The sequence below is a fragment of the Oryza glaberrima genome, chromosome 9 (assembly GCF_000147395.1).
Source record: "Oryza glaberrima chromosome 9, OglaRS2, whole genome shotgun sequence".
NCBI lineage: Eukaryota > Viridiplantae > Streptophyta > Magnoliopsida > Poales > Poaceae > Oryza > Oryza glaberrima.
Window position 1 is genome coordinate 20,793,687 of NC_068334.1, and position 10,872 is coordinate 20,804,558.

At 40.8% G+C, this 10,872-nt stretch overlaps 1 protein-coding gene across 2 annotated transcripts; it reads right to left on the reverse strand.

Moving 5' to 3' along the window:
* Positions 1-792: 792 nt before the first annotated feature.
* Positions 793-10,239, reverse strand: LOC127784325 (protein ACCUMULATION AND REPLICATION OF CHLOROPLASTS 3, chloroplastic). 2 transcript variants are annotated; one of them, XM_052311551.1, is made up of 17 exons: positions 9,924-10,238; positions 9,174-9,232; positions 8,992-9,056; positions 8,542-8,676; positions 8,341-8,389; positions 7,476-7,588; positions 7,320-7,391; positions 7,132-7,242; positions 6,020-6,201; positions 5,398-5,658; positions 5,206-5,288; positions 4,751-5,121; positions 3,983-4,087; positions 3,751-3,888; positions 2,524-2,690; positions 2,264-2,434; positions 794-2,146 (listed from the first exon to the last, which is right to left on the reverse strand). In XM_052311551.1, exons 1-16 carry the CDS (start codon positions 10,175-10,177, stop codon positions 2,377-2,379), a joined length of 2,223 nt encoding a protein of 740 aa, XP_052167511.1. In that variant the 5' UTR covers positions 10,178-10,238; the 3' UTR covers positions 794-2,146; positions 2,264-2,376. The 2 variants fall into 2 exon arrangements, with proteins under 2 accessions (XP_052167513.1, XP_052167511.1); XM_052311553.1 differs by lacking the exon at positions 8,341-8,389 and having other exon boundaries at positions 793-2,146; positions 8,607-8,676; positions 9,924-10,239.
* Positions 10,240-10,872: the final 633 nt, after the last annotated feature.

A 10,872-nucleotide genomic window follows, 5' to 3' on the forward strand; every position in this document is an offset into this window, starting at 1 on the left:
TGCTCGCTTACGCACGAGCTCCCGCCCAACCGCGCCGCGTGCCGGCACGTCGCGCGCCCCACCCGACGTACGTACGTAGTACGTGTGTGGTGGCCGGCCGGCTCCACCCGCGACGCGGGTGCGGCGCGCGCACGGCATCGGCGTGCGGATGCGGTGGGGGTGTGAGGAACGAACGTAGTACGTGAACGTGAGGGAGCAAGCGCGGGAAGGCGCGACGCGAGCAACCACAGCATTTTCCGCGTGTTCGGTCCCTCGTTGTCGCGCAGCATGCTGCACTCGGCGGCAGGATAACGTGACCGTGACTGCAACTTACACTTCTATTTCTGCAACCAAACCAGGCCACGTTCTTTTCAACTTTACTCACCAGATTACTCGTACATATTATTTTCTCCACATTTCAAGAAATACTCTGTACCTTTCAAAAAAAAATACGTTTTGTCAAAATAGTTTATTTCTTCTGTCACATTGATTAGAACACTTGTTTTTTGAAACAAAATATTTAATTTATTTACACAATGAAACCGATAATACTACCTCCGTTTTTTAATAAATGACGTCGTTGACTTTTTTTCACATGTTTGACCATTCGTCTTATTCAAAAAATTTACGTAATTATAATTTATTTTGTTATGAGTTGTTTTATCACTTATAGTACTTTAAGTGTAATTTATATCTTATATATTTGCATAAAATTTTTGAATAAGACGAATGGTCAAAAATATGAGAAAAAGTTAACGGCGTCATCTATTAAAAATCGGAGATAGTATGCGATAATAGTTGGTTCAATAATCTTAAACTAAAATGGGCACAGGTGTGAATGAGCATGGCAATGACCGGCTACTCGGCTAGCTTTGAGCAGTGCAGCATGCACAGGGCACAGCACTAAACGCAAAAAATGCAACTGGGTTGAGTCCGTCCATCATTGGTATATTTAAGAGGCTAGCCCAATGGCAGGCTGCCATTTGCTCGCGATGGTTTCCTACTTTCCTCCACTGGTCGGCCAAATGTTTATGCGTCAACGTGCGATTGGATACTTGGATGGCCACATTATATTTTTGCCCCCCATTCAGGCATCTCACGTGTCACTTGTTTACACGGGAATCGCAGCCACGGTAAACGGCCACATGATGGGTGAGGCAATCACACATGAGCTCATTGATATCTGACTTCTGTCCTGTACTAATAATATGAAATTCTAGTTGAAATCAATCGACTTCAGGAAGTATAATACTGGACTCCTTTGAAATCAATCGACTTCAGGAAGTATAATACTGGGCTCCTAGATCTGTGCAAGTATCTCTTGTCATTTCGGCCAGAATGGTTGAAACAAGAGGAGGAATATTGTAGATGCTGGTATCATCTGGCCAAGAAGGTGAGCAAGTGAGCAAGTTTACTTTCTTTATACCTAAGTGAGCAAGTGACCTTTACTAGTAGATAGATTGGGCGGTTCAGTCTTCAGCTGGGTACTTGGGTCTTGGGTTAAGTATAGGCTGTGAAAATGTTAAATACTATCTGATGGGTTGCAACTTTTACCACCATCTGGAGCAATAACAGATTGCATGTCAAGCTTGCCAGTTAAGGATTTAACAACCCAATCACCGATTATTCGAACAGCTCAAATTGAATGAACGGCAACACTAAGCACTAGATCCATTAGCAAGTTCTGCTTCAAACTTCGAATTAGTGTGAACCTATTGATTGAATCATGTGAAAGTAAACAAACTTAAAATGCATAATCATCACTAGAACAGAATGTGTGGGTGATACTGACGGTGACAGGAAACAGAGAAGGGAAGGGTGCTGTGGGACCCCATATGTGGAAAATCACATACTCAGCTGGAATTGAGGGGGCAAAGCCACGAGAGCTTGTTCATCCATGCATTGAGTCCAATCAAAGAATATCTAGCGGCCATAAATGAAATCAATCAAACCTACTTCATGTAGCATATGCTTGATGCAGTTGTGTGACTTTTCCCTGATTTCCACATCCACGGTATGAAGAAGAAAGCTTCCTCCCATTCTTCTTGGGATTATATACACAATTCACCAATGACTTTGCGTCAAAAATTTCATCAATGACTAACGCAGCTTTCAGAAACTAGCTTCAACTCTACAACAGTGCTTCCAACAGGCATCTATGTACAATCTGCAAAAGAAAGTGACAATACACAAGGATCATCGTTGGGTGTCTCGGTGAAAGTTGAAGCATGCATGAGTATATCCATCAAACAATGAAGTACTTCAGCGCAACGGAGGTACATACCGGAGTTGCGGAACGTATTGTGGTCGTGGCACTTGCTACAATGCAGTACTCCAACTTATGTGTAGTACAAGTGTACAACTTTACCAATAAAGTATGGGAAAAAGTTTGGAGCCCTATTTTTCCAACCTAGTTTGACCAATAAGTACACCATCATCCCAAACTTCAATCCACCTGTAGCCATGGTTCATAGTAAGGTTATTTAAAAAGAATATGCAGATGTAATCGTTCAGGAAAACACGTAAACACGAGTAGATGACAACCTCGATCCATTTGCATCTATCAACAGGGCCTCCCCATGGCGCCATCCATTTTGAAAATTGCCAAAGAAGACACTCCCATCTTTGGCATAAAATCTACCCTCACCATTAGCCCTCCCCTTCCAAAAGTTTGCAAACCAGCGGTCACCACTGTGAAAATAATACCAGCCCTAAATGAAAGGGGAGAAAACTCAGAACTTCACATGGAACACAACAATTTATAAAGTGTGATATTATTAAATCTAATATGAATATACATGTTCTGAATTTAATGCGAAGGTTGTCATCAAAACATCTGTATGAAATATTCTGGAGAGTTACTGGGATTTTACAATCAGAATATATGATTTTTCAATGCGAAAAACTACTCAATGAACAGAACCTGAATGCAATGGTTCATAAGCGCAAGGACTGGGTATAAATGAGTATGAGTGGATCACTGTGCTAGTTCATGTAATACTATCATCATAGTCCAATAAAGGCAGGAGAACCAAAGGAAGGAGAACCCAGGAAGGTAGGGAGGAAAAGAGCCATAAATTACATGGGAGTGATGGAGGTTAAGTTTACAATAAAGGAAAGAGCGTTACCTACTCCCTCCGTCCCAAAATATAGCAACCTTGTACCGGATGAGACACATCCTAATACAACGAATCTGGACAGGGTTGTCCAGATTCGTTGTATTAGGATGTGTCCCATCCATTACTAAGGTTATTATATATTGGGACGGAGGAAGTACTTATCCTCTTGGCAGCAATTCAGTGTGCCAAATAAAGGATCAAAATTCATCAATACAGAATTGAGAACCCTAACAGTATAAAGAATCATAACACCTAATGTCCTAATCACAACAGAACAGAAAGAAGTAATGTTTGAACAGTACAACACTGTGCACTTTTTAGTTATACAAAGTGATCATCTACAAAACAAAAGGAAATAAATGCAGGAAGATTAGCTACACAAAGGAAATCAAAAGGAAAATACAAATCCTTTGGTAACAAATAAATCCAAATTACCACATTAAAGCAAGTTTATCTTCATATCTCGAAAGGAAGGTTGACTACCGTCATTTAAAGAATAGTATGTTAAAATAAACATCAGTGGCAAGAACATTACCCAACAAAGAAGGTGCTGAGCTAATCATCATGTTTTAAAGAATGCTGTAAATGGGAGAAGCCATACCTAACATGGACATCTCATAATTGTCATATTCAAATACAAAGTATACCATACCTTTCCATGAAAAAGGTCATCCCTCCATGTTCCATGGAATACATCACCATTACTGTAATAGAGTGTCCCTAGACCTGATCTCTTGCCATACCTCCAGAGTCCATCGTAAAAGCTACCATCGCTGAAGGTTATGCGACCCTGTAAATTTTACGAAAAAAAATACCATTGAAGGGTTAGTTACTTAATTTCCTGTCAAGCCAAATGGAAGAGCACTTAGTTTACATGGATTCACCTTTCCTTCAGGGACACCTTCTTGACACCTCCCTCTGTAAATTCCTCCTCCAAACTGTATCTCAACTATGGGGCTCCATGTTTTCTCCAGCTCTCTTTCTGCATCCTACATGGATAACAATAGGTTTTGTAAAACAACACGATAATGCTAATAATTTTAGAGGAAACCAGAGTTCGTGTATGCCAATTCTCTTGTGTGTTATCTAACAGTACAAAAAGACCCAACTGCACTCTGGACTGGGAGAAAAAAGAGGGAAGTCATTTCACCCATTAGAAACAGAAGTTCAAAAATAAAGATAAATATTAAGTTTAATGTGTCTATTCCGGTTGTTCAATAACTCATGAAACAGATAAAGATAAGCTAGTCTTAGCACAATGGCCCTCGTCTATCTCCCAGATGAATAACTGAATAGAAAGCCCATCTTAGTAGCACAGGAAACAAAAAAATTAATGAGCCAGCAAACCCACACCTCACATGAATAATGGTACAAACTTGTGAGGGAAGCTGTTAAACATGATGAGTAGTTGAAGTGGACAATAGATGGCTGGCTTTGCAGCAGAACAATCCAATTTCAGATTACCAAAAACCAGGTCACCAATTTAGCAAACTTTGATGGAATACAGAATTATAACTAAATTGTGAGTGTTTATCTTCAACGTCATCATTGGGGAATGTTGTCCATATAGAGAAAAGACAGTCCCAGCAAGATAACCCAGACTAGCGTTGAAAAATGATAAACCAATATACAGAAAATCAAGAGAGACTAACCAGCATTAGCGCAGCACGATTAGCAACTGATCCGCGCTTTCGAGATCTATCCATTCCCCCCTTTAAAAATGTCATTGCAGAGCTGTACATCTCTGTTACTTTCTCCAAGCCAATGTCAGAAAATGATACTCCAAAAGCAGCATGTCCAGAAGCTGCAGATGTGCTGCTGGAACCACTATGAGCTTCAGGTCGTGTATCTGCACCACATTGAACTTCAGGAGATTTCACACCAACTGGAAGAGTGATAATATTGATGTCATTGTTCTGTGTTCCTCCATCTGATGCCATACGCACTTTAGCCCATAATTGAGCGATGCCAATACCAGGGGAATTGCTCCAGAACTTATGCTCCTGCTCTGAATCTAAATGCTCTGCCAATGAACCATCAAGTTAGAAAAGAAACAAGCACACGCACACAAACAAAAAGATGGAAAACATGGTATACGGAATTTTACCTCTTTCCCTATCTTTGCTAATTTCCCCATCAGGTTCAATCTTAGCCTCTTGAGATTGTGTCTGTGTTTTCTCTTTAGATTCCCTAGACAGAATTGCAATGAGTATTGCTTGGTTCATAACACCCTAAAGTTTTTTTTTCTTTTAAAAAAGTAACTTCTCGATACAAGAAGGGAACTTACTACATCCATTACCTTTCAGATTTCATGATGTCTGTTTCCTCAGGAAATAAATTATTAACAACAACATTGGTAAAAGCACTGGAAAGTCGTGAGAATTCCTGCTCTGCCAAACTCAATCCACTGCTAGGCAGTTTACTGTATGAATGCTTCAACGTAGCTTGTTTCTGTTCAGGGATATCTCCTCCCATAAGAGAGGATATAAAAGGAAAATGCAAGGCCAAACCTGAAAGAAACCCCTCCTTGACAGATGCCACGTTCTCATCAGTACTGTTTCTGGAAAACAAAAATTTGAGCACATTTTCGCCAACAAGTGTTAGCAGTGATTACCAACTAATGAGCAAGGCACAAGTAGAGCAGTTATGCATTATCTTTCTATGTATAACTGAGAGATATGCAGATTCCTGTTTTCTTAAGACTACAACTGCTATTTATTAACATATTCACAGGTTGCTATTCCTGTTCCCATCAGGTAGTCAAGAAATTCTCTTTGTAATTATATTGACTTACAAGATAAGATGGACGATAGAAAATCAGCAGAGCATGATACACAAATAGAGAGGCATGACTAGATGTAGTTCACAGCCAAAGCATTAAAACCAGCAAACCAACCATTCAAATTTTTGCCAGTGCTTACCTCACAGTTAAGAGAGAAACTACTATCAGTTTTGGCTCTAAATCAGGTTCACAATTTCTGGAAAATATAATATCTTCAGTGAACCCTGTAACTCGACGGAAAATGTGCAAAGTGGAGACCATATCACTTTCAGAAAATATTCGAGAACTCGTAATGGAGAGGAAAACCACATTGTTCAGATCCTACACCAATATATATATATATATACTCAGAACAATGATATAAAACATAAAATGAATGCATAAAGAGCTTACGTTGCAAGCAGGAATGTGATTTCTGTATAAAAAACTAATTAAAGTTAACTCTAGAGTGAAAGAGTTCAGAAGACAGGTTTCTACATGCTTGAAGTCTACTTATATTCGCGTTTTTTTCTCGTATATAAAAATGTCAACATCATAGCAAAAAGATGTTGCATAAGTGACCACTTGAGATGCAAAGCGCAATTGTTCCAAAAGAAGGTGGAGGTACGCAGCTAAAAATTATGTTCAAATTCGACCTTTACTACAGCTTGTAATGAAGACAACCAAACTTCATAGACACTAGGAGTATTCAGTATCAGATCTGAGATCTCTAATATATTGAATAAATGCAACTAAATAGATTCTTAGTGGTTTTTCTACAAGCTTTGAAGTTTACAGTGTCCCATGCATTTGTGAATATCTCAAAAATACTAGTGTTAAAAAGCCATGAATCTCCAAGGATCTGTCTCTTATGTAGTGCAGTCATGAGAAATTATGTCCACTGTATTATGAATCTATTTCTTGTGTGCAGCGTAGTTGCTTACTTTCGTTGGATGTACTTATTAATTATAAGAAATAAATATCAACAGCCCAACTTATAGTTACCAAAATATGTAAGCAATCATCTTATGCAGGTTAGCTGGCCAAGTGGCCACACACTTGAAATTTGATGGTTCTAAAGTCTGAAATTTGTTGGTTACAACAACATTTTTGCAGAGGTATAAATGTATAGCATTTGTGATGTTTTGCACAGGTAAATTTGTATATGAGGATATCAACACAAGACTAAAATTCCATTTCCTGTTTCTTTTGATAAAAAGTGGGTGAGCATCAATGTAAGATTAAAAGTTAAAATTAGATGATCATATGGACCTTGATTCCACCACGAAGAAACGGACAGTGGAAGACGGCTTGTTTAATTGCAGACTGGATGTTATAACCAGCACCAAATCCAATTCTGGCTTCTCCATAACTTCTGAGTAGCTGTTACAGTTGTATGTATCAGGAAAAAGATAAGTGCAGATCATACAACTAAGCAGTAAAGATATTCATGAGGTTACTTGTCCTAGTTCATCAGGATGGACTTCCATAATTTGAGCATTAATCGAACTCCGGAACGTCTGATTTAACCCCTGGTATTCAAGAATAATAGGATTAAAACAGTAAAATGTGATCCTTTGTATACAAACACAAAAAATAAGGGATTTAAGACTCACAGACATCATGATAGATATCATGCTAATAGTTGACAGAACAGCGTTGTTGGCACTTTCCAGAGCTTCAGCAAGGGTTTCCACTTCTGTCTCAAGCAGTGAATCAGCTTCAATAACTGTGTAGGGGGGAAATGCATTATTATCTGGTGAAATTGCACTGGAAACAAATAAATCACTTAGCTAATAATAAGGCCAGCCCATGATTTCATCCTCTTGACTTTAAGTTGTACACAAATCAGCAAATGTTATTATAAATTGCCAAAAGATTATCGATTTCGTCTCATGTTAACATTTCAAATCATGGTGGAAAGGAGTGGACAATTCAACAACACTTGATAATTGCATGAACCAAGACGCAATGCTTCCTCAGTTCTTTGAAATAAGAAACTTCAATACTCTTCAGCTTTGTTGAATCATGACCTATGAGATCTATACAGGAACTCAGTTACCTTAGAACACCATCTAGATTCAAGAGAGGCAATCCTAGCAGTTATCTTAGTTTATGGATAGGCTTCAACCAGGGCCCCTTTAATAGGACTAATCATATAGAGATGTGTGAACAGAGAGTAGCAGACTCAATGACATTTTGCAACTCTTGATGCAAAATGTATAATCTGTGGTACAAAGGATATAGCATATGTACAATAAAATTTGATCTTCCTAATTTTACACTGGTTCTACCTAGGAGGAAATCAGCAAAAGGTGTAATGATTCACTCAACCAAGATCCAAAATGAAGCAAAGAGCATACGGTTCATACTGGAAGAAGTGAAAAGCTTACTTCTTCAAAGTATATATATTTTATTTATGCTCTAATGGAAAAATAAGCTATATATTTGAAGTTAAAAATTTAAGATAACACGCATTACCAATGTGAAAGTTTGAGCACATTTGAAGTTTGTCAATTAAATCAGTTGCCTGCAGAACCATAATTGTTTGTAAGAAGCAAATCCAAAAAAACAAATAGACATCTTAAACTTAATATACAGTCATACTTTTTTAAGTAGGTGACAGGAAGTAACTCATAGACCAAGAAAATAAACTCAACTTTTACAACAGAAGTATCCCACCTCTAATTGTCGTCTCTGTCCCTCAAAACAAAAGGGCTTCAAAAATATTGATGCAGCCAGCTTACCAGCAGATTTCACTTCACTAAGGAGCTCCATCGCAGTAATATGGTCAGCATCCTGTCCTGCACTTGCAACCTAAAGAAGGGAATCATGTAAGTAATATACATGAGCTCAGTTTGGCTAACAAAATCGATAGCATGTTAAAATTGCATAGTTCTATGTTAGCATCAGTCAGACTCAGATGACAGTGGTTGTAAAAACTTTGGTCAAAACCCTTGACACTTCACACAAGTTGATCTTTCTGATAAATGACCACCCTCAAAAACTAAGGACATTACTTGACCATGACAGTTAGTCATATAGCCTTATAGCTGACAACTACATGGTATCCTACTGTCAGACAATATGAAAACAAAAATAGTACCAAACAGAGATGAGAAGTGTACAGACAAGAATAACCGCTGGTGGGCAGGGCTGAAGAGATAACGGAGTTTTCAAGTCTCTGACTACAACATCTGAAATTACAGAGCTGTTAGCTTCATGCAAAGAAAAGAACAGAGAGCACAAAGCCAAAGAAGCATGTAATAACATAGTGTCAAAGAAGAGAACACTTAAAAGGTTTTAGCACCTACCTTCTCCATGGCTTTTTTGTATTAACTGTACAGTACAATTATCCACCACATGCATGGTCCTGAAAACAGATTCTGCAATCATCAGGGGTGCTAAAGAAGAGAATTAAAGGGCTAAAGGTGGAAAATGTCTAACAGGAGTTTCATTTGTTAGATTTTAGTTTAGGATTTATACAAAAGGATTTATCCCCCCCCCCCCCCCCCCCTCAAAGATAAGGGGGATTTATCCTAGCATTCAAATTTCCTCGGAAGAAAACCATGTAGCATCAATTGCAAGTACGTTGCTTAGCTCTGTGGGAACAAAAGCCTTGGTCGATTTCAACCTCCTATTACATACTTTTCAGGTGAAGCTTTCACTCCCTCCACAAAACAACTTAAATAGTAGGAGCATGATACAAACACAAGGGTCCAATAAACGCGTACACTATACTCCTTTATGGAAACAGTGAGTACAGTGACAAACTTTTCAGGTGCTTGAGCTAGAAAATCAACCCCATCTACTCGCTATGACCAAACGATGAAGTATATCGCAAATGATATAGTCCACTGAAATGATTTTCCACAGGTGCAGGACTGTGGGCGTGCGACTCTCAGGAGAAAAACGCAATCCACAAGTGAAAATTTTCAGTGATGGGAATCCACATTGCTCCTGTTTAGGGGCATTCTACAGATCACGACTTCTCCTAACCGCATTGCGCGCACGACGGCCAAAATAATTCGCAAACGCGCGGGGTGTGAGAGTGAGAGCCGTACCAGAAGCGGATAGGGGTGGAGGAGAGGGTGCGGGAGCCCAGGCAGAAGTCGATGACGGCGTCCTTCCGGCTCCCGACGCCGACCACCTCCACGGGATCCGATGGCCGCGGGGCACCGTCGGCCGCCGCTGCCGCACGGACCCCGTAGCCGCTGCGGCTCCGCGGCGACGGGACGAGGCGGCGAGACGGCGCGCACGTGGGGGGAGCCACCAGAGGCGGCGGCGAGAGCGCGAGGCCCCGCAGGGAGGCCGCCATGGACGAGGGCTTGGCAGTTGCCCGCGGCGACTGCGCGGCGCTGGGTTTAGAGGCCGTAAGCGGACGCCGGCGAGGTAGACGACGAAGAAAGCATGGTAATGGGCCTATCACCAGCTAGAGATTTATGTTCTGGAGGCCCAATTTGAATTGGTAGCAATCCAATTTTTTATGGGCCAGATGGGCCGACCATTTCATTTAGACTCGACTGCCGATGTTGGGTGGGCAAAACCGACGGGGCAGAGAAGCGCCGGAGCTCCGCCGGCCGCGTCGTGGCCATCGATCCGCTTTCGCCGGAGCTCCGGCGGCCTTGAGCCATGATGTTACGCCTGATCTGCTGCTGGACACTGTTAATCCTACCTGAATCTCACACCAGCTACCTAGCTAGCATTGCCATTGAACCTCCGAGGACGACTAGCTACTCGACCGATCTGAGCTTTTTCATGGCAGGCCAACCGGCCGGGCAACCCCGCTGGCGCAGCCAGAGGGATCAGTATCAGATACTCTGCAGTCGACTTGCATCACGTCTTTATCACTAACATATAGAGCCGATGCTTTGTTACTGACATGTAGACCCAGAATTCATCGAACTCACATGTTAGTGATAAAGCTAATTAAGGTAAGGTGCAGTCGACTACAGAGGATTTCAATCCCGGCCAGAGGCAGAATCCATTGTATTGCCGTCGCCGCCGTGGTGC